Below are 24,818 nucleotides of genomic sequence, written 5' to 3'. Positions count from 1 at the left end.
CCAAGATGTGTATGACTTTTTCTTCTGCTGAACACAAAGATTTTTCGAAATATATCTCAGCTCTGTTGGTCCATACAATGCAAATGAATGGTGACCAGAACTTTGAAGGTCCAAAAACCACAGAGAACGCATTAAAAGTAATCCATAAAACTCCAGTGGTTTAATCCATATCTTCAAAAGCAATAGAATATGTGTGGTTGAGAAACAGATTAACTTTTAAGTCATTTATAAATTAAATCTCCATTTTCAGAATGTGAAAGTGGAGATTACATGTAAAAAAGAATTGAGAGTCTTCTCAATCAGAGTGATTGCATCACTTCAGAAGACTGGAATCCTATGGATTACTTACAGCGGCCATATCACCCTGCAGCTCTTGTCTGGTTGTCCACTATAGTTTAGCAGGTAGGAGTCTGACCAGTACATGTATGGGAGACTTCCTGGGGAAAAACTAAGGTTGCTGCTGGAAGAGTTGTTAGCAGGAGGTGCTCACCCTGACGTGTGTGGGTCCTAATGTCCCAGTATGGTGAGGAGGACACTATACTGTAAAAAAAGGCACTGTCTTTTGGATATGTTAAACTGAGGTCCTGACTCTCTGTAGTCATTAAAAATCCCAACTCTTGTAAAGAGTAGGGGTGTAACCCTGGTGTCCTGGCCAAGTTTCCCCATTAGCCCTTATTTATCATGGCCTCCTAATCATCCCATGCATCAATTGGAACTATATTTCTACTCTCTCCTCCAATAGCTGGTGTGGTGATCATACTGGTGCACTATGGCTGCTGTTGCATCATCCAGGTGGATGCTGCACACTGGAGGTTGAGGAGAGTCCCCATATGCTATGTAGAGTGCCTTGAAAAGTGCTATATAAATGCAAGTAATTATTTTTTGGTTTTATGCTGCCTTTGTGATTTTTTGGAGCTTGAAAGTTCTGGTCACCATTTACTTCCATTGTGAGGACCAACAGAGCTGAAAAATTATTCTAAAAATGTTCACGTTTTCTGCTGAAAAAAGGAGACTACGTCAAATTGATTTGGATAAACTAAACTGTCATTTACAGAATATTGGGGTCCATTCAGTTTGAAAGTCCAATCACCAGAATTTACATTACAACTTGCAGCAAACCCTTTGGTTGGCAATACTCAGAAGCACTTAAAGGTTCTTTTTAGAGCATCATGATAGTCCATAAAACTAACAAATGACTAGGGATTTACACACTGGACTAGAAATATAAACAAACTTCACATCATGTAACTATAGTCTTCATGCTCGTATATTTTCTGGCCTTACTCCTGTTGCTCAATTCTGTAACTCTATACTACAATATGCCATTGCAGGATATCTTTTTTTTAAGAAAAAGAATGGGAAAATATTTTAAATTAAGGGTGTGATTAAAGTCAGCAGGGGAGTATGGTAGAGGGTTTTTATTCCAATGACACTGTGGGTGTTAGTGCAATCAGGACGTGACTCAGCTAACTAAAAAAAAAAAAAAAACACTGTTGTCATGATTCTTCTGCCCTAAAGCAATAATATCACACAATGACACAAAATAATTATTTATCAACAAAACAATCTTTGTTGTATGTGTAAACTACTGCGGTAATGTGCTTCAAGACTGATTACTTTACAAATATTGTCAAAAGATTTTGCAGGGCAAGAGTACTCTGCCAACTAATTTATACACTGATCTGAACAAAGTAAACATTGACGTAATGCACTGCAATGAGTAAATGCGTTAAGAGATCACTACATTTTCACACTCTGCCAGTGTTAATTTGTGAGCTCAAAAAAATCTAAAACTACCAAGCACACAATTTTAAGTAGGGGGTTTTTGGGAGCACAAAAAAAAAAAAAGAGACACTTAAACATACGTTCAAATGGGATCATAGCAAAATTCATGTTTATGTCTTCCTTAAATATGATCTAAACCACTTCATGCTTAATATTTGGTAAATTGGATGAAATAAAGCCAATTTATGTTCACATTTAAGAGATTAATACTGCATAACACCTTTTTCTCATCAAGGGATTACTAAAGTGTAACAAGTTTAATGCATTACAAACAAGTGTGACTCATAATCATGAGAAAAGTACATGACCATTATTACCAAAAAACAAACATATATCCAACAGCCCTTAAGGAAAACACAGGGGTTAAGAGTAAACCTGCTTTGCCTGTGTGTTCAGTTAATGTAAGACAAACCAACAGCAAGCCTACTGACAAACACGGAAATACAGGTCAAATTAAAAAGTTTTATTTACAAAATTCTCACACACCTCATGAAACCGCAATATTTCAGCTTTTTCCGGTTTTAAGTGATTAGGGCAACATAATACAAAAACAGCAAGTTAAAACAGATTTTCCATTTCACTTGACAAATTTTTTTTTACAAGTGTGGGAATAGCATTTTATAACTCTCAAAGAAACACAATTGAAATACTCAAAAGACGTGAATAATTGGAATATTTTACATAGAATACGATTCATTCAGTAAAATGTGGATTTAATTTGCACTGCAGTAACTTAAAAAAAAAAAAAAAAGTAATGGACATGTTCAAGATTATGCCTATTTTGCTTGAGCCATACATGTGTAAAGGGTGATCTGATGTAGTATTCTGTATGAAAATCATTCCGCTGTAAATATTTGTGTCCTGATGTAACTGCTCAAAGTAAACTAAAAGGTAAAACGGAGTTTCTTTGTACTGAGTGCAGTACCAATAGCAGTGTGTGTTTTTGGTAGTCAAGCAGGACTGGGTCAGTGACCGTGACAGCTCTCAGCTGGCCCCTAAACTTGTAGTAGGAAAGTTTCGGGCCACAGCAATGGGATGCCTGGGAAAACAGTGGGATTTCTCATAGTTTGTCTGCTCGACATGAGGACATTAGAAGGCATAGCGTGTTCGGATGTCTTCCAGTTTCTTAGACACCTCTGGAGGTGTGCGATCCAACTCCTCAGCCACACTCTTCTGTTTATGGGGGTCCATGGAGTTAAACTGTTCACACAGGTCACCATCGATCACATTCTGGAGACATAAATGTAAATTCAGTAAGTCTCGGAGAAGTGATGCTTTATTGGTCACTGTATCTTTTCTCTTGAGATATTACACAAGAATAGATAAAACTCCTGTTAATCATAAAGGTGCACTCAGCAATTTTCTTGTTTATGTTGCACTGACCAATATGGTCATCATGGACTTACACTGACACCTCGCAGCGTAGATGAGAATCAGGAGAAAGCAGTTGGTTTTGGTTACTGATGCCATTGTACAAATGTGATATTCGCAATAAGCCGTGACTATTTTATTCGTTAAAGCTCTGTAAAGCATTGTTTTGTATGTTAGCACTGACCTTCACAGGGAAATAGTAGGAACGGAAGCTGAGGTGATCTCGGCCGCATAGAGGGGGAAACTCAGAGCGCATGTGCATCTCTAAGTGCTGGAAGAAGTCATGATCCTGAGGACAGACGAGACAGAGAAATTAACTTTAAAACTGCTCAAATCAAGTTAACAGCAAGGTACAACCTCAACCAGCCAAAGGTGAAAAAATAATGACAAATATATTAAAATAATTATGCCAAACCTTTTGGTCAACGGCATAAAGGTTTGGCTTGATAACTGAAGTTACACAACTAAATGTTACAGTGCTACACTGTCTGGTTGAAGTCTAGTGCGCAAAGAACCTCACCTCTTCTGCTTCTGTGGTTTAAGACTTATGAAAGAGGACCATTGCACATTTGAACTCCTTATGTTACTGGTTATTTGTGTTCAAGAAACTGTACCTCATGAGAAGTGAATGGCACCAGGATACCGATGCCTCCTGATAGTGTGGTGTACACCAGGGACTCTGATCCACCAGGGATGAGGGTGGTTTTCTGGAGGGACAACACAGTCTCTCCTATGTGATAGTTAATTATCACCTCAGCCTACAATCGAAAGAGAAAAAAAAAAATTATAAACAGGACATGAGTAGTTCAAATGTTTAGGCAACAACACAAATCACAAAAAAAAAACTAAATCCACAGAACTAGGGTCAGCAAGTGCAATTTAAAAAATAAATCACTACTCCCGGCCTGCCTTCCATTGTATAATCTAGTGATTAATTTTTTTTGTGACAAAACTGAGAAACCAAAACAGATTATTTTAAATTAGACTTGGTTTAGAATAATTCAATTCTAAACGGTATTATTAGGGATGCCCCAAATCCACCTTTTCTAGAACTACACATTTAATCATAAAATGGTGAAAACAGAAAATCTTTAACTACTCTATAAGGCAGCAGAAAAATGAACAGTACGTTCAAATTAAAAAGTTCATAATACTTAAAATGTAGCACAAAACATGCAAAAGTTTTATTTTTTTTCCCCTGCTATTTTCTTCACATTGGTAATAGCTGCTGCTATTGCAACGTGTAACATCATTGATGAGATCATCATGATTAGATCAATCTTATGTGAGAAACAACACTAAAATGACAATAAAATGTGCGTGTGTGTGCGAGATATATATATATATATATATATATATATATATATATATATATATATAGACAAGATTGGCAAATAGTATTTAATAATACTCTTATGACTAAAATGTTTACAGTGTTCAGTGGCTAAAATATCAATATGACTAAATGTTACTAAAATATGACTAAAATGTCAAGTTTTCATTGACTATACTACATTAAAAAGCCCAGTAAACAAAGCACAAATACAGATGTGTTTGCGAGTGTCACTCCATATGACAAGTCTTTATGGAGATCGAATCCAGGCAATGCTGAATGACTCCAGCCAGGGGCCGGTTGCATAAACATAGCCATTAACTTAAGACTGCATCTAACAATTAGTTTGACTAGCTAAAGACGCCATAGAAAGCCTGTTGCATAAAACAAGCTCACAGTTGTCTTTAGTAAGACAGTCTAATTTGCATAGCAGGAAAAATAAGACACTGAACAGCTTAAAAAAAAATGGCCGACAGTGGACACTCAAATTTTTTATTCGCTGAGAATATTTGCTGACTACAATGCTTCAAAATGTATTTTAAATGAACACATTTAGTGATTTAACCCAAATAATTATAAACACATTTTGTTACCATTTTTGAAGTCAAAGTCTTCAACCAAGTCCTTTCAGCCCCCACTGGCTCAGCTGACAGTTATTTTCAATGGCAAAATGTAATGTAAACAAAAGTTAGCCTGAGGTGTGCTATCTTACATTTTGGTCTTTAATTAGACTGATTTTTATGCAACTGACTGAAAAAAATTAAGACCAACATTTTAGACTACTAACTAGTAAGACTGGTCTAAAACAGTTTTATGCAACCAGCCCCAGGTCTCCCAAGCAACCAAATTGGCCCAGTTGCTAGGGAGGGTAGAGTCATGGGGTAAACTCCTCGTGGTCGCAATAATGTGTTTCACTCTCGGTGGGGCGCATGGTGAGTCGTGCATGGATGCCACGGAGAATAGTGAAGCGTCCACACACGCTATGTCTCAGCAGTATCGCACTCAAACAAGCCACGTGATAAGATGCGCGGATTGACGGTCTCAGACGCGAAGGCAACTGAGATTCATTCTCCACAACCCGGATTGAGGAGAGTCACTATGCCACCAAGAGGACTTAGAGCGCATTGGGAATTCCAAATTGGGGAGAAAGAAAATTTTTTAAAAATAAAAACATTATTAATATCAATGGCCAAGGTAAAAATTTCACAACCAGCAGATTTCACTGAGGGTATGGTAGAAAAAGGCTCTCTCTGCTTTATATATCTAGCTAGAGGTTTTCCTGCTTTGTTCCCCGACTCAAAGCATGACTTGCTTGCCCACAATAGCCAAAACTCCACCTTCTGTGACAAAATGGTATATAATAATATATATATATATACTGTAAATGTATTTGGCTAAAATGTATTTAAACTTCTGACTTCAACTGTAGCAGCGCTCATTCAATGAAGCGTGCTGCCAATGCATACTGTATGTAAACTTAAACGTATCCTCTGCGATTCACGAAACTATTCCATTGCTTCAAAAGAATTTGAATATAATGCATGAGCCATATGGGCTACATTAATAGTGCTCTTTATGCTAATTTAATATCATATTAGAGCTTGACAGTAACGACCATGACACGCAATATAGGACAGGGTATATGCAGGAATCTTGAAGTTAATTTTAATACCTTTTCAAGACTTTTTCAAGAACTTCTCAATATTTTTTAATACCTCACCGCCACTTCAAGCTGTAACCATTTACATCAGTGATACTTTTAACTTAACAGTTTTAGTTTGTGATAAAGACTATAGACCACTCTGATACAAAAAAAAAATCAAATAGGCTGGGATAGTAAATCAAAGCAAAGTTTATTAAAAAACAAGATAAAACTTTGCTCCACCCTCAACAACAATCATGCTGACATGTGCCTCAGTTCTTCTGATTTTGTTCCCAGCAGCTTCTCAGTTTGGACCAATTGCTCCGCTTTTCTTTACTACGCCTTCTGAGGATGTTGGACTTCGTGATCAGTTGTGCCATTAATGTCCCAGATTTCCCTCTGCCGCTTGAGTTCAGTGAATGGTGTTTCTCCGCTGTGTGGAGACACCACAACACCTCAGCACGCAGTGTTGCTGTGCCGCCCAGAGCCACTCTGATGTCGGCTGCAGAAGATGAGGAAGCAGAGACAGCCCGGGTCGTAGCTGTAGCTTCAGGTGCGACTGCCGGTGGTGTAACGACGTTGGCACTATGTTGTGGTGGTGCAATGCGATTACCACAGAAGCTAGCGATGGAGAGCTGCCGCTCTCGGCGGCTAGCAGTGGCTTTGTGGCTAGCACAACACATGTGGGACTTTAACGAGTTAATGCCCATTGACACAATACTTATTTTTTTCTTGCATAATGTACAATATGCCTCCCTGACATTCCCCTCGACTGGCTACAGCCACTCTTTGAAGTCAAGTCAAGTCAAGTGGTTTTTATTGTCGTTTCAACCATATACAGTTAGTACAGTACACAGCAAAACGAGACAACGTTCCTCCAGGACCATGGTGCTACATAAAAAACAACAAAGGACCAACATAGGACCACATGAGACTACACAACGAAATAAAATACCTATATAAACTACCTATATATACCTATATAAAGTGCACATGCAAACATGTGCAAAAAGTACAGGACAGTACAACAAATTACTGACAATGAACAGGACAATAGACAGTGCAGCACCGACCAGTACTCAGTAGTGCAAAAAGATGACAGTTTCTAAAATGTAAACATAACATACTATGAGATAGTGTTCTATGCACATAGCAGTTATTGAGGTAGCAGACAGTTATAAAGTGACAGTTATTAAAGTGCAACTCAGGACACGTGTGTGTCAAACCAGTCTCTGAGTATTGAGGAGTCTGATGGCTTGGGGAAGAAGCTGTTACACAGTCTGGCCGTGAGGGCCCGAATGCTTCGGTACCTCTTGCCAGACGGAAGGAGGGTAAAGAGTTTGTGTGAGGGGTGTGTGGGGTCGCCCACAATGCTGGTTGCTTTATGGATACAGTGTTTTTGTAAATGTCTTTGATGGAGGGAAGAGAGACCCCAATGATCTTCTCAGCTGTCCTCACTATCCTCTGCAGGGCTTTGCGGTCCGAAACGGTGCAAGTCCCAAACCAGGCAGTGATGCAGCTGCTCAGGATGCTCTCAATAGTCCCTCTATAGAATGTAGTGAGGATGGGGGTTGGGAGATGTGCTTTCCTCAGCCTTCGAAGAAAGTAGAGACGCTGCTGGGCTTTCTTGGTGATTGAGCTGGTGTTGAGGGACCAGGTGAGGTTCTCCGCCAGGTGAACACCAAGAAATTTGGTGCTCTTGACGATCTCCACAGAGGAGCCGTCGATGTTCAGCGGAGTGTGTTCACCTTGTGCTCTCCTAAAGTCAACAACCATCTCTTTTGTTTTGTCGACATTCAGGGACAGGTTGTTGGCTCTACACCAGTTCGTCAGCCGCTGCACCTCCTCTCTGTATGCTGACTCGTTGTTCTTGCTGATGAGACCCACCACGGTCGTGTCATCGGCGAACTTTATGATGTGATTCGAGCTGTGCATTGCTGCACAGTCGTGAGTCAGCAGAGTGAACAGCAGTGGACTGAGCACACAGCCCTGGGGGCCCCAGTGCTCAGTGTGGTGGTGGTGGAGATGCTGTTCCCGATCCGGACTGACTGAGGTCTCCCAGTCAGGAAGTCCAGGATCCAGTTGCAGAGGGAGGTGTCCAGGCCCAGCAGGTTCAGCTTTCCAATCAGGTGCTGGGGAATGATTGTGTTGAATGCTGAGCTGAAATCTATGAACAGCATTCGAATGTATGAGTCCTTATTGTCTAGGTGGGTGAGGGCCAGATGGAAGGTTGTGGTGATGGCATCGTCCGTTGAACGGTTTGAACGATACGCAAACTGCAGTGGGTCTAGTGAGGGGGGCAGCTGGGTCTTAATCTGCCTCATGACGAGCCTCTCGAAGCACTTCATGATGATGGGTGTAAGTGCGACGGGACGGTAGTCGTTGAGGCAGGACACTGAAGACTTCTTTGGCATGGGGATGATGGTGGTGGCCTTGAAGCACGTTGGAACATCTGCTAGCTGGTCTGCACATCCTCTGAGCACTCTGCCAGGAATGTTGTCTGGTCCAGCAGCCTTCCGTGGGTTGACTCTACGTAGAGTTTTCCTCACATCTGCCGTGGTAAGACAGAGCACCTGGTCGTTGGGAGGAGGGGTGGACTTCCTCGCCATCACGTCGTTCTGCACTTCAAACCGAGCGTAGAAGTCGTTCAGCGCATCTGGAAGGGAGGCATCTTTGTCACAGGCAACTGATGTTGTCCTGTAGTTGGTGATGGCCTGGATGCCCTGCCACATGCGGCGCGTGTCACCGCTGTCCTGGAAGTGACTGTGGATTCTCTGGGCGTGTGCGCGCTTTGCCTCTCTGATTGCCCGTGACAGTTTGGCCCTAGCTGTTCTTAGGGCTGCCTTATCGCCTGCTCTGAAGGCGGAGTCTCGGACCTCAGCAGCGTGCGCACCTCCGCAGTCATCCACGGCTTCTGGTTGGAGCGTGTGGTGATGGTCTTGGAGAAAGTGACATCATCAATGCACTTGCTGATGTAGCTGGTCACTGATGCTGTGTATTCCTCCAAGTTGGTAGAATCGCCATATGTTGCAGCCTCCCTGAACATGTGCCAGTCAGTACACTCAAAACAGTCCTGAAGAGCAGAGATGGCTCCTGCTGGCCAGGTTTTCACCTGCTTCTGAAGCGGTTTTGTGCGTCTGACGAGCGGTCTGTATGCTGGAATTAACATAACAGAGATGTGGTCTGAGTAGCCGAGGTGGGGCGGGGCTCCGCCCGTGCACGCGCCTGGGATGTTTGTGTAAACAAGATCAAGCGCGTTCAGCCCTCTCGTTGCAAAGTCCACATACTGATGGAATTTAGGGAGCACTGTCTTGAGATTTGCATGGTTGAAATCTCCGGCGACAATAAACAGTCCGTCGGGGTGAGCGTTCTGCAGTTCGCTCATAGCCCCATACAGTTCACAGAGCGCTTCCTTAGCATTAGCGCTGGGGGGAATGTAAACTCTGGTAATGCAAATTCCCGTGGTAGATAAAAAGGTCTGCATCTAACAGTCACAAGCTCCAACAGCGATGAACAGTAACTAGAGACTAGCATAGAGTTCTTGCACCATTCCGTGTTGATGTAAACACACAAGCCACCACCGCGAGTCTTACCGCAGAGAGCTGTATTTCTGTCGGCACGAAACGAGGCGAGCCCGTCTAGCTGAATGGCGGCATCCGGAACTCTGTCGCTGAGCCACGTCTCCGTGAAAACAAAGACGCAGCAGTCTCTAAACTCACGCTGCGTAGCCTGCTGGAATCGGATATAGTCCAGTTTATTGTCCAGGGAGCAAACATTTGAGAGCAGGATAGACGGGAGAGCCGGCCGGCTAGGGTTTGTTTTAGCCTAGCATGGACCCCCACCCTCTTTCCGCTTCGCTTTCGCGACACCGCTTACGACGTCCTCTCCCCTGGCCACCGGCATCAGGCGACGCCGAGGGCTGGAGGCCTGGTCTCCGCAGCAAGCCGAGTACGCGTAGCGCCTCCTGCAGGTCATCATGCAGCTTGGTTTTTGCATGAGTCTTATATTCGAGTAGTGTCTGGCGATGGTAGACACGAACACTGGTTGCTCCGATGTCCATGTGTTGCAAAAGTCGGGCTTTTCTAACAAAAATAGCACCATTGTGGATCCGGAGTGGCCGCTGCGTGCTACCGCGCCGCCATCTTGGATCTCTCTGAAGTCCGGCATTTCCATCCAGGACGCTGCAAATTTGCACTTCCCCATTCTGTTCATGAGTTCACCAACCTTCTCTTAAAAATTTTGGTGCGTTGTAATACGCACTGGGAACGCCAGAGCGTACATTGTGCTTTTGAACTTCCGCCCGCCTGCCCGCTCTGGTGCTCTCAGAGGCAGTTTACGAACACACCCACAATAGCCTAGTTATGTACCTGTTCGTTTTTTTAATAAAAATGACTAAATTCACACACTTTTACGATGTTTTTGGGACTCAAACTGTTGGACAGCTAATTCAGAAAAAATACTTTCAAAATTTCAGACTTTATAAAGCCGTGATAAAGCTTTTTAATACTTTTTAAGGGTCTTAAATTTTCCCAAAATTGATTTATCACCTTTTAATACTTTTCAAGACCCCGCGGATACCCTGTAGGAGCACTGGAAATCACTCTATTAATGCGCCAAGAGAGTGATCACTTCACTTCTGGGGATGTGGACTTTAATGTTCAATATAAACGATGTTTGTTAAATGATTTTAAAGTTATAGTTTCTGTTCAACTTTTGATTTTTCTTTTTTTTTAAATCAGCTTTCCAATTAATTCACTTACATATACCAACATCTGACAAATGACACCGCAGCCCCAACAAACATGCAAAAATGAGATTCACAGTAATACATTCACAACAAACAACCCAGTCCACCTCTGTCTGGCTTACACATGCTTTTGGCATGTCCATCAAAGCAAGATGCAAGTCACTGGTATGCAAATAGGGACTTTCCTTTGTGTCAACCTAAAAAATGTATGCTCCTTATTTGCACATAATGATCTATGGCTATGGGACAAGATTTACTGCTTAGTTTTCAGAACCAGAGTGTGGACTCTAGCCAAATATATTTTGGGGTGAAGGTTTGGGTATGTGGGGAAAAGCAACCACAACCAGATCAAGAATCAAGCCGTAATGGACAGCTCAATGCAGAGGTACTTTTGAGCAATTTCTGGAACCTGTTATACTGTCTAGTGATCAGCAGATGTATCTACCTTTTGTGATGCTCCATTAAGCAAGCCTCTGTCCCACAATGCTTTGTTACCAGTGGGGTCCTCATCAACATCATCACTGGTGTTGGGGGGCAAGCGGACCTGAATATAAGCACTTGATCAGTATGCATTTTATGTCTGTAGCAATTGATTACAACACCACAACAATTTATTAGATTTTAAAGGGATATTTCACCCAAAACTGGATGACTCTTTTTCATGCATGGAACACAGATGATGCTACCAGTCACATATATTGTACCTTTTTCCCCATACAAATGGAAGTGAATGGTGACTGAGACCAACACTCTGCCTCTCTTTTTTTTGTTCAATGGAAGAAAGTCATATGGGTTTGGAACATGATGCCTAGTAAATTATAATACAATTTATATTTGGATGAACTATCCCTTTAAAAACTGATCTAATATTTCCCTGAAAATGGACATCATCTGCATTATGAAATATAAAAAAGGTAGAAATGTACAAATCTGCATTATTTGCAACTGAAATATAAGTTTTCACATTGGCCTAGCAAATATATTCAATATCCAGCACATCTGTAATTCTAGTAACCTCAAAGATCCCAAAACCAAATAAATGAAGACACTCACAATGCAGATATTTCCAAACTTATCAGCGGCGGCCATCGTGTCATAATCAAGCAGGCAGGCAGTCGTGACCCAGCGAGGATACGTGTCATCAGCAAAGATGATGAGTTGGTTCTCATTGCGTCTGTAGCGCACCCAGAATAGACTCTCCTGAACATCAGACACAATCACACGCTGCCCAATGGTGTGGATGCCAGTCACTAAGTTTGGAACGTGCTGCAAGAACAAGACCATGACACTAAGTATAGGGTGGCAAACTTTAATGGGATAGTTTACCCCAAAGTTAAAACTCTGTCATCAGTTGCTCACCCTCATGTTATTCCAAACCTGTATTCCATACAGCACAATAGGATATGTTAGGCATAATGCCATCTTTTTTCCTATACAATAAAAGTGAATTGTGACTGAGGCAGATATTCTGTTGAAGTCAAATGCTCAACATAACAATTGCAGCAGTCATATGGGTTGGAAAACCATGAGGGTGAGTAATGAAATACCCTTATGATATAAAGCTTGCCAAACTTTGCGTTCTGAGCTGCTGTTTTAATGATTATCATGTGGTTATGAATCCACGATGATGAGTTTAAGACCAGTGTGTCAATGACATTACTCATTCAATGCTTTAAAAAAAGAAAGTAGTCATTGACTTCCTTCAGGAAAGGGCTTTTGTGACTCCTGACCTTGTTTTCACACTTGCGGAGAAGTTTCTTCTTCCCCAGGTCATAGATGCGCAAGAGTTTGCCCACTCCCACCAACACTCGCCCCTGAAAGGGAGCAATAGCCAGTGGCACGTCCTCCACAGGTGTCTGGAAATCATAACCGATTGTAAAAATCAATTAACCTTCACATTTGTCTTGTAGCTGGGGTCAGATTTACAAAACTTGACCAATACAAATTAACTACCATTTCTTCTTATTTTCTAATTTATGAAGAATATTTTGTAATCCTAAAAAGACTTATGCTCATCTTTTTTTCTTAAACCATCAACACCTATAGCTACAGTGATGTGAAAAAGTATTTGCCCCATACTGATTTCTTCTGTTTTTGTGTAAATCTCACACTAAATTGTTTAAAAAAAAATTCAAAACAAATTCTAATATAAAACAAAAGGCAACCTGATTAAAAACAAAATACAGTTTTTAAATGATAATGCTATTTATTGAAGCAAAAAAAGTTATCCAATAGCAACTGGGCCTGTGTGAAAAAGAATTTGCCCTTAGCAAATCCCCAAATCTATGATTGATATCATATAGATATACTGCATTCATAATGGGGTTCAGCTGGACTAGACAGACCAAGGCCTGATTACTGCCAGCCTTGTTCAATCAAATCAACACCTAGAAATAACTTATTCAGCAGCATGAATTTGGCTAAAAGGTCTCATCAGTAGCTCACTATGCTACTTGATTTGAAATACATCAGTCTGGGAAGGGATACCAAGTTATTTCAAAGCCTCTGGGACTTCAAAGAACCACAGCAAGAGCCATTATCTCCAAATGGACAAAACTTGGCATAGTAGTGAAACTTCCCAGAAGTGGCCGACCTTACAAAATTCCAACATAGCACAGTGATGACTCATGCAGGAAGTCACAAAATAGCCAAGGACAACATTCAAGGAACTGCAGGCCTCTCACGCATCAAAGTAAAGTGGTGCAAATACACCGGCCAAAAAATGCCATCCATGGAAGAGTTGCGAGGCGAAAACCACTGCTAACCAGGAAGAACATTATGGCTCCTATGAATTTTGCCAAAACACACCTTGTTGATCCTCAAACCTTTTGGGAGAATGTTGTGTGGACTGATGAGTCAAAAGTGGAACTGTATGGAAAGGAGTCCAGTTAAATCTGGTGTAAATCAAAACACAGAATTCCACAAAAATACAGTCAAGTATACATGCATACCTAAGGTCAAGCATGGTGGTGGTAGTAATGTGATGTTGTGGGTTGCTGCTTAAATCCTAAAGGATAATGTGAGGTTATCAGTCTTTTCAGAGTTGAAGGCTCAAGCGCAACTGGATTATGCAGCCAAACTATCCAAAGCACAGGAGTAAGTCCACCTCTGGCTCAAAAGAAGCAAAACTCAAGTTTTAGAGTGGCCTAGTCAAAGTCCTGACTTGAACCTGATTGAGATGCTGTGGCAGACCATAAATGGGCAGTTCATGCTTGAAAACCCTCCAATGTGGCTGAGCTAAAATCAAAGAAGAGTGGGCAAAAATTCTATCACAGTGCTGTAAAAGACCCTCCATGTTATCGGATGCTTTTGGTTGCAGTTGTTGCTGCTAATAGTGGCATAAGCAGCTATTAAGTTTAAGGGGGCAGATAGTTTTTCACAAGGTGAAATGGGTGTTAATCAGTTTTTTGCTTAAAATATACCACACACACACACACAAACAACTGCCATTCGCCACTAAGTGGCGGTGACGTCACCACGACGCTTGTGCCAGGCTATGTGCACGTTAAGGCCACGTGAAGTGTCGAACGCCCGCTGGCAGGAGGTCACGGGACAGATCCAACCAGTGACACGGGTCGAATAACTGAGATGACTGGCTGATGCACCACCTATGCCCCCTACTGTGCCAACTAGCTGTGCTTTAGCCACCCTGCGCTCTGCTCGTTGTTGGGAGCGTCTCTCCTCTGCCCTCCGTTGTTGTTGGAGGGCGACTGCCTCCAACTGGCCAGCAGCATCCTTCACAAGCCTCCTCCAAAGAGGCCGATCTTGACACTGCTGGTACCAGTCGTTGGCAAGTCCACTCAGCTCCACATCCTCCTGTACCACATCACTCCATCTCTTCTCCAGCCCGTGCTGCGCCCGCTTAGCCCCCTCTATCCGGCCGAACAAAAACTGTTTAGGCATGCGGTGGCCGGACATGCAGGCTACATGACCCAGCCAACGCAACCTTGCCTGCCAGAGGAGCTCACCGATGGGACTTTGTCCACATCTTTCAAAGACTTGAGCTCCTCACACAATCCAGCCTGGTTAAACCCAGGATGGATCTTAGGCAGGCCAGCCTAAATGTTTCTAGCCGGCGATGATGTTCCATTAGGGGGGTCCATGTTTCGCTAGCATAGAGAAGGGAGGGAATGACCGTGGAAGAGAATACTTGAAGCTTTGTGTGGAGCGACAAACCGGGTAGCTTCCACACAGCATTACGCAACCGATTAAAAGATAATGCCGCTCGACTGATTCGGAGTGAGACCTCTGCTGTCAAACCGGAGCTGGTCATAAGCACACTTCCCAGGTATGGAAAACACTCCACAACTGCCCCATCACCAATTGGGACACACACACACACATATGTGTTTATATATATTTTTTACTGTATTTTGTGTTTACTCTGGTTGCCTTTGTTTTATGTTATTTTGTTTGAAGATCTAAAACAATTTAGTATGAAAAATATAAGAAATCATGAAGGAGACATATTTTTCACAGCAATGTAGATACCTACCTACAAACGTATAATTTCTAAAGAATTTTCCACAAAAAAAAAGATTGTGAATCCGGCCCGATGACACATTGATTTTGAATAAAGAATCGTTAGACATCACTTTGTAAATAATAGTAAACATAACTATAAAAACATTTTTATTTAATGAAAAAGGAGCCCTGGCCAGAGCTCCAACACAAAAAGTTTATTTTGCAATTTGCCATGCGTAAACTCATATCTGGGGAACATTTATTTATATGTGGGAAATTCCAAATTCCTGAGCTTACAGCTCACACATCTAATGCAAAGTCATTTACAATTTTACTTACCTTGTGCAAAAACTCCAGCTTGTCCCCACCCCCTACCAGCCGATAGGTATATATATATCCCCCACCAACGGAGCGAGGATTTAGTATCATATCTCTGGCTACACCTACCAACACATACCAGTCATCACTTCCACTGGAGAAGCGACATACAGCCACACTACAGAATAAAGGGACACAATACAGACAAAAAAGAACCAAGTTGAGATGAGGGAAAGAATAAATACAATACATGGCAAGAGGGCAACCTTAAAGAGGCCATATTTTTGGGGGACTGGGTAGCTCAGAAAGTATTGACGCTGACTACCATGCCTGGAGTCGTGAGTTCGAATCCAGGGCGTGTTGAGTGACTCCAGCCAGGTCTCCTAAGCAACCAAATTGGCCCGGTTGCTAGGGAGGGCAGTCTCACATGGGGTAACCACATAGTGGTTCTCGCTCTAAATGGGGCGCATGGCAATTTGTGCGAGGATCGCGGCGAGTAGCATGAGCCTCCACATTCTGTGAGTCTAACTTTCATTGCTTATTGCATCACGTCTGGTCAGGACACTGTTTAACACATTCTAAAAACTGTGAATAATTGGTGGTCTCTTTGCATTGTGAACGAGAGTATAGTTCATCAAACTCGTTAAAAGACCAAGGCAAATCCTAATGATATTTATATGTCCCCTTTAATCCATTATTAACTCTCTTAACCTCCCTCACCTGAAGGCTGCCTCGTTCTGTTCCAGCTGCACCAGGTCCAGTGTGTTGCCCTGGATGGGGTTGATCAGGCGTACCAGTGAGGCCCACTGCCCAGAGCCTGCCTTAGGTGCCCCAAAGATAGCTTCTGGAAGGCTCTCATTTAAAAAGGCTGCTGCCATTTCTGCAGCGAGCTCCCTTTCGTCTTCTCCCGCAGCCTCCACCATTTCCTACAGTGCGCAGAAAATAACTTCTGTTTGTGTGATCTTTGAAAACCTTGAGACATTTTGACAAGAGAAAATGTTGCAATTGTTTTGCAATGCATTCAGAAACGTAAACATTCATTTTTCACCAGTTGTTGGACTGACTTGTTTATTTATTATTTCTGGAGAAGCATTTACACATCAGCATAGCTGCTTTACCATGATTTATATATGAGGGACCACCACAGTAAACCCAGCTTTTACATTTCATCGTACTGGTGACTTTCACAGCTTTTCTATGTGCAATTACTCTTGCAAACAAGAGTCATGATTAGGCAGCTGCGAAACAAAGACCACAAACATGACAAACAACTTCTGGCAAAAAAGCAATGCAATTCCCCTTAGCTAATGACTTGATTGAGAAAACGAGCATATGAGTCAGACAAAAGACATGCAGGGGGAGAGATGGACAGTGAAAAGGAGAAAACTGCAGAGACGAAAAAAAGAGAGGGGGAAGAAGCTTTGCTTTACGTTGCCCTGTAAAGGGCAGTTTCACTGACCTCCGCCATCTGCTGCTTGCGCTGAGCTTTGGTGGCTTCAGTGTAGGCATTGTGGTCAGTCTCGATCAGGATCAAGTTGTTGGTCTCTGGGTGGATGACAAATTTCCGAGGTGTGTACTGCAGTGGGAATGCCACCTGGTTGAATACAGCACCCAGTTTCTCAAGAGCCAAAATCCTGAGTGAGAGAATACATTCATTGAATACATCAACGCCAGTGTAGTTTTATAGATAATTTTCTGTTATGTAATTCTGTCTCACAAAATTTGTATAGAAACACCAGACTTGAGCAATCCGACAGCAAATTTGTCACGGGGGCTCTCATAGGCGGGCGGCATACATGGACTTTGAGTTTAGAGGGATGGACGCTGGTTGGCTCTGTCGTGCGCGGGGATAATGCCTCATTCATCAAAAAAGCCAAAGCACGAGAACTTGTGGAGTTGGAGAGGAATTTTAAAAGTGCCGAGGCAGAGCTGAAGCGCCAGAGAATCGACCCGATTGAAACACAGATATAATACTATTTTGACGCGGAAGGTGGCGTTTTGCCTTCTCAGAGTAAGACAATCATACGTTAAGTCGGGGGGCAAAGCAGGGAAGCTTTTGGCCAGATATATAAAGCAAAGAGTATTTTTCTACCATTCCCTCAGTGAAATTTGCAGGTGGTGACATTTTTACCTCGGCCATTGATATTAATAATGCTATCTGTGGAGCCATTAGCACTTACTAAACTGATGACTGAGCAAAAATATTATCTTGATTCTGAGATAACATTGGAGGAGCTTGGCAAGGTAATTAAGGCTCCAGGGCCAGATGGCTTTGCCGCTCAGATTTTTTTAGATCTTATGCAACAGAACTGGCTCCACTTTTGTTCGAAGTTTATACGGAATGATTAAAGAATGGAAAGCTTCTCACAACCATGACACAAGCCTGAATAAGTCTGATTCTTAAAAAAAGATCAAGATCCAAGCGAGTGTAAGAGTTATCGTCCAATTTCCCTGATCCTGCTAGAAATTAAATATTGTACAATTTTGGCTAACCAATTAAGTTATGACATCCATTATACATATAGATCAGGTGGGGTTTATTCAGGGCCGCAGCTCTTCTTATAGCATTAGGCATTTCATCAATATTATGTGGTCAGAATCCGGTTGTAGCCATCTCACTTGACGCCGAAAAGGCGTTTGATATGGTAGAATGGGATTATCTAAGTTTTTGGAAATATATGGGTTCGGGAATACTTTTATTGGATGGATTGAGATAATTTATAGACACCCAGTAGTGGTGGTACAAACAAATTATTTAATTTCAGATAATTTTACTCTGGATGGGGTCACACGGCAGGGTTGCCCACTTTCCCCATTATTCTTTGGTCTTGCCCAGGAACCAGTAGCAGCCACGATAAGATGATTTTCCAGGGGTGGTGGTGGGAGGTATGGCACATATGCTTTTGCATTTTATTATTCGTCTCCTACCCTACTAGATTTATGCCTTGCCTCCGTAGCATTATTAATTCCTTTTCCAAGTTCTCGGGATGCAGAGTCAATTGGTCTAAATCCGAAGCTTTGGCTCTGACTGTGTACTTCCCAGTAACGGCTTTCCAACCAGTAGCCTTCCAGTGGCCCAAACAGGGCATTATGTATTTGGGCATTTTATTCCCAGCAAATTTGTCTGATTTAGTTAATATTGACCCCTTAATAAAAAAGGTTTGAGCAATGTGGGCAGGTGAACTTCATGACATTTTTCTATGATTGGGAAGGTTAATGTTATTAAAATTAATTGTAATCCAAAATTCAACTACCTGCTACAATCTCTCCCCGTCTCTTATTGTAAGCAATTTGATGGCATAGCAAAGTACTTTATTTTGAACAGTAAGCATCCTAGATTGCATTTTAATAAGTTACATAGGCCGATTGACAAATGTGGGCTAGGCCTACCCAAGCTTTTGTTTTATTATAATGCATTCGCTCTCAGACATTTGGCTCGTTGGTCGCATCCACCTGAAAGAGCCATTTTCTGGTTTTGTATTGAACAGGAAGTTCTCGCCCCTATTTTGCCATCGCAAAGCCTTTCTTAAAAACTAATCAGAGAAGTTACACCCAGGTATCTCACATTTGCGAGTGTTTAATTAGGACATTTATTTAAATGTTGCCTCAAGCATATGGCTAAATCAAAGATTTTGTATAAAGAAATCCCCTATTTGCTGGTCAGAGTGGATTGTGAAGGGGCTACTACACTCACTGACCTGTATGAGAGTGGAGTGTTGATATCTTTGAGAATTTGGTTTAAAATTTTGGGATTCCCAGATCTCCGTTCTTTAGGTATATACAGCTGCGCCACCTGCTCTGTATTGTTTTTGGGAGTAGCACACAACCCCCTAAAGCACCAGATACTCTGGGAGAGGTGATTACTGCTTTTGGAAAAGGTCATGAGGCATCAGTGTATTACTCGCTGCTAATTAAGATTCTGGGGGATGGCACAAAGTTCTCAAGAGATTATGGGAGAATGATTTAAATTTTGTAAGAGTGTGGGCTAGGATTCTAAAAAATGTAAAGTCTGCATCTGGAGACGCATGGGTATGCCTTATACAATTTAAGATTTTACATTGGTTCTGTTGGAACTGCTCTAAATTGTATAGACTTGGTCTTAAGACACATCCACCTGCTGGCAATGCCGATCAGAGTATGGAGATATGTCTTTTGGGGTTGTGTTAGGATCCAGGAGTTTTGGTGCGTTATGTTCTTGCGTTCAAAACACTTGGAGCTCAAATGCGAGCCAAGGGATCTCAAGATGTGTTTAAAGATTGAGTATTAAACTATATTTAACTTGACACTGTGACCTAAACATTTCACTTTTATGACGCAACACACCCGAGACGCAAAAAGCATGTCTGACGCAGGTCGTATGGTCTTTACCACACAAATATTTAAATTACCAACAAGGTTAATGAGGTGTCCTTTAAACTGTTACACCGTTTTTACCCAGTCAATCATTATTTAAGAAACATGCTCCCTGAAATAGATCCACTTTGCTGCTCCTGTAATGCTGTAGATTAATCTGCCCCTCACCTTTTTTGGGAATGTCTCCACGCTGTAGTATTTGAGAAAATGTTGTTTGTACATACCTCTATTTTAACAAATTTTTCTTTGCTTTATAAAAGACGTTTTATTTGGTTTTCACAGTTTTGATAACAAGTTAATATTTTCTGATTAATCTGTTTATTTTTCTTGCCAAGTTTTTTTTATACATAAGTGTAAATTTATGTCTATAAAGCCCCTATTTGCACTTTTTTGTAAAGACTTGAAATATTATTTAAATACTCTTTGTACCTCCAACAACTCCAAAGCATTGAAAGCCATTGCACTATGTAGTGAATATAATGTCTTTATTGTAAAATATATCTGTAGTATTGTGTACTATGTATACCCCTGACTTGTTTCTAAAAAAAAAATTAAAAATGTCTGACGCAGGTGTACATTGACAGGTCCTTAAACAAGCCCTCATAATAAATCTCCAACTGACTGACAAATTCACTTGTGAAATGGATTGCTGTGAACTGTATGCCAAAGATTGTCTTATGATCAATAATATGGTATTAAACAATACACTGTATTCTAAAGCCGCTTTTTGAATTGTCTTATCAATGATTAACTTCTGCTAAAAGAATGTAATGCACATTAACACATTAATACATATATAAAAAAAATATATTTAAGAAATAACTATGTATAATTACTTCTTCAATATATATTGAATTATTGTTATATGAGGGGCTTTCTCAGCAAATATTTGTATATGCGATTAATCGGGACACCATGTAATTCGATAAAAAAAATTGTAGCGATTTACAGCCCTAATTAAAAAATAAATAAATAAATAAATAATAATAAATATATATATATTTTTTTTGGTATTATTATGCGTGTCTAATCATCTGTATATACTTTTTTGTGACCACAGGGATGTTTGTTGGAGTGGGTGGGTGTGTGTGTGTGTGTGTATATATATATATATATATATATATATATAGTGTGTGTGTGTGTGTGTGTGTATATATATATATATATATACACACACACACACACACACACAGAGAAAATTCATTGGTCAAGGAGGATATTACAAATGTTACACGTTTTACAAATATACCACACTAAGCAGGAACTGAAACAAAAATAAAATAACCACAATGTGCATGGTACTTCTCAAAAATTTATATAGATTTTAATGTGGAAATGGAAACATTTTGCAAACTGTTCAAAAGTTCAAAGTATGCAAAGTATGCACGTTTACCTCAGTGTGTTGGTGGAGATGGCAACGATTCCCTCAGGACACTGCTCGGAAGCAAAGCCTGAGGCATATTCCAGGGTTTCATATGACAGAGGGGTCAGGTGGAATCGAGACTGATATGAGTAACTCAGCCAAGAACGACTGGACATGGCCAGCACCTGTAGTGGTTAAAGGTCACAAAAATACTTATCAAATTGGCATGTTATGAGATAACATTTACCATAATTGAAACCTTGAGGTGACTCACAGCTTCCTGGGCCTGCATCCGGACTCTGAAAAGCTTGACAGGACGAGAACCGAGATAACGAGTACGTGTATCAGACAGGTCTCCAGTTACTGGATCCAAGACTGTACGCAGCAACACTCCATTCTAACAGAAAAGAGGAGCTTGGGGTAAGACTGAAGCAATAACAAGAATCTTCCAGAAAAGCAAATTTAGAAAATCAAGAGCGAGTCACATGGAGCACTAAAGGAGATGTTAGAATGTTAGCCTCAGTCAACACTCACTTTAGTTGAATCTTCTTATCATACAATGAAAGTGAACCATGACTGCCTTACATATTTTTGTTTTACAAGTATGGAACAAAATGTATTTTTTTTTTTTGGTAAACAATCCCTTTAAGAGTACACTATATGCATGAAAAGTCCTTCTGGATCAACAGGAGTATGAATGCCTTAATCAAGACTACAAAAGTGCAAGGAAGACCACAAGACTTCAACAATGCTCCAATTTCTGTTACACCCCTAGCTGTGAATGGACCTGAGCACAAGTTAAGAATAAACAAGTGAGTTTTTTTACCTGCAACCCAATGTTGAGGTAAAGGAAGCCAATGGTGCCCTTTTCTCCAAGTTCATCCTGCTTTTCCACTCCACCCATCTCTACGATACAAAGAGACTCTGGCTGAGCTGGAAGAGCCTGCATACTTAAAGGCTGCAGACAATCCTGTGCAACAAAAAAAGTACACCCTTCATACACAAACCCACATCAAAAGGACTGTTACCACAAGTTTTTGGTGGGTAGGGCTGCAACTAACAATTATTTTGATAATCGACTAATCTCATGATTATTAGAACGATTATTGCAATGATTAATCATTCATATTTTACTGACAATTCAGCTTGTGCCCTGACTTTTTATATTAAATGTGCATGCTAAAAATAAAGACAAAATCTGAATTAAAAGAACAATACTCTACAAAACAAATTCTACAACAAAAAAAATCCTACTATCAAGCGTTTTTGTCTTTATCCTAGTTTTAATTTAAAATACATTTACTTGAAGTGCAACATAGGATATTTAGACTAGCATTAAGAAAATGTATCTTAAAATAAGTATAATTTGTATAGAAGTGCATTTTCTCGGTTATTCTTCTGCGAGTGCAGTAAAAAAAAATACTTATATTAAAGATCTATTTTTCAAAAAGCATGTCTAAATATCGCTTCTCAGGTGAATTTTGTTTAAAGATTTTCAGATATTTGAAAATATTGGCATTTTTAATATTATATTCAACATTCTCAGATAAATAAAAATTCTTACGTAAATGTACATTGTTTTAAATGAGTTTTAGATATTTACATTGGAAAACAAGCCAAAACAAATCAAAAACATATTTTGTTGCAGTGTATAATGGGGCGAAGACTACATCTCTCACCTTTCGGTTCTCTTCAATCCATTTTTAACTCACAAAAAAAATAAAAAATCATTAATAAAGTTGCATATTGCCAATTTTCTTCCAGATAAGAAATGGACAGTGACATATATATTAGGATTTAATAATTCGTGAGCTATCACTTTATAATCTAGCTGCAAGCAAGCAGGCACAAGCATCCCGCGACATTGTGTGCATCAGCAGGGTGTAGTTTCAGTCTCTCCCCCTTAGATCAGGACACTTGTTGCAACTCAACAAGGCGCTGACCGCACAACGAAATGCCAGTTTTGTTGTTTGTAGTTATTAAAATTACCTGCTTATTATTGAATTTTAATAAAGCTAATGCACATTAAATATAACTGCATTAGATGCAAAACCGGGTGTTTCCTTTAAAAGACGCTCGACTCAAGTTTGCTTAAGCGGAGTGGCAGCTCCAGTTTCACTTTCACAACAAAAATGCTTCTGCATTTACTTTGATATTTTTATATAATTCCCTCATACTTTACCCTTTTCAAACAGCTACAGATGAAGCTGTTAGATGTTGTATAGTGCATCTGGACAATGAGCTGTGTTTTCTTCCTCTCCCTAGTCTGGCAAGAGCTGCATTGCTGCTTGTGCGCCATCATCAGCATTTTATATGATCTTATGTTATGTTAAATGAGATCAAACGACTATTCAACAACGGAGATTTTGGTCGACGTTGTCGACTAATAATTTCAGACCTATTGGTGAGGATGCCCAAATCAGAAGATTGACAAATTAATACAGGTCAGTTAGTATCTTACGGATGGATCTAGGGAGATGATGCGGACGGTATTGTCCACCAACCCAACAGCCAGGAAACGGGAGCGCTGCTCACCAGGGGGCACGTTTGCCAAACTCATGCACACAACATCTGCAGACATCTCTTTCCGCTCGGTATATTCATTGAGCTGCCCAGACTATGGGAAAAGAGGGGGAGAGAATCTTAACAGGTGGGACACAAACAAAATATGAAACTGTAATAATTAAGACATACATACCGGGTCCATCTCAAAATAGACAAGCTCTCCTCCAGTCAAAGCAATGACCACCTGTCTCTGATTGACAGCACAGCGGACGATTGTCTTCTTCCCAGGAGTCTTCCATTCATTGACTCGCTTATCTGCACGGATGTGACGGATCCCATCAGGGTAGACCTGTTGCAGCAAATGCAACAAAACAGTGGAAACCATGAGAGAAAATAAAAGCTTTTTCCGAACATTTGGCAAGGTTTTTCCGACACATGGAGATGGGCAAGCACAAGAATATTCCAATATCAATCAGAATGGTCATATTTTGGTTATGCAAGTGTCATGTAAATGCATTAAACTGATTTCCATAATCAATTTAAAGAAACATTCAGGTTTCTAGAAATTTTAAATGGAATGATGGCATCCGACTTTATTAAACAGAATTTGGGTAATTTTAACAAATTAATTGGAATTTCCACTGTAACTGAACATTCATTTATATCTGTTCATGTCTAAACAAAGATAATTCTAGCTGATGTGATGAATTATGTTAAACATATGTGTAGTATGCTGATTACATGTGTTCTGGAATATTTCAATAGCTGTGGGCACGGAAGTCTAATTGACTTTACAGAAAAAGGGCTTAACCACAATACAGAAAATGGTGTTTGTAAATATGGTCATAGGTCATAAAATGACGACGATGACCCAAAGGAGTCTGATTTACAACAAGCCTTAAAATGGGGTTGAATGGCATATTGTATGTGTTTGGGA

The 24,818-nt window shown here is 40.7% G+C and overlaps 1 protein-coding gene across 1 annotated transcript in view; it reads right to left on the bottom strand.

Annotated features, from left to right (window-relative positions):
- Positions 1–1,597: 1,597 nt before the first annotated feature.
- LOC127661605 (splicing factor 3B subunit 3) overlaps positions 1,598–24,818 on the bottom strand; it is a 36,817-nt gene continuing 13,596 nt past the window's right edge. The window contains exons 14-27 of the mRNA XM_052152373.1: positions 24,075–24,230; positions 23,838–23,993; positions 22,203–22,346; positions 21,651–21,773; positions 21,407–21,561; positions 17,120–17,294; positions 16,381–16,586; positions 15,682–15,838; positions 12,609–12,734; positions 11,932–12,144; positions 11,324–11,422; positions 3,771–3,914; positions 3,341–3,445; positions 1,598–3,015 (exon numbers count right to left, since the gene is read on the bottom strand). Coding sequence (XP_052008333.1) covers positions 2,875–3,015; positions 3,341–3,445; positions 3,771–3,914; positions 11,324–11,422; positions 11,932–12,144; positions 12,609–12,734; positions 15,682–15,838; positions 16,381–16,586; positions 17,120–17,294; positions 21,407–21,561; positions 21,651–21,773; positions 22,203–22,346; positions 23,838–23,993; positions 24,075–24,230 — 2,100 coding nt within the window. The 3' untranslated portion in view covers positions 1,598–2,874. The remainder of the gene's footprint in view (positions 3,016–3,340; positions 3,446–3,770; positions 3,915–11,323; positions 11,423–11,931; positions 12,145–12,608; positions 12,735–15,681; positions 15,839–16,380; positions 16,587–17,119; positions 17,295–21,406; positions 21,562–21,650; positions 21,774–22,202; positions 22,347–23,837; positions 23,994–24,074; positions 24,231–24,818) is intronic.

The sequence above is a fragment of the Xyrauchen texanus genome, chromosome 21 (assembly GCF_025860055.1).
Source record: "Xyrauchen texanus isolate HMW12.3.18 chromosome 21, RBS_HiC_50CHRs, whole genome shotgun sequence".
NCBI lineage: Eukaryota > Metazoa > Chordata > Actinopteri > Cypriniformes > Catostomidae > Xyrauchen > Xyrauchen texanus.
This window is presented reverse-complemented; position numbering and strand designations above follow the sequence as displayed.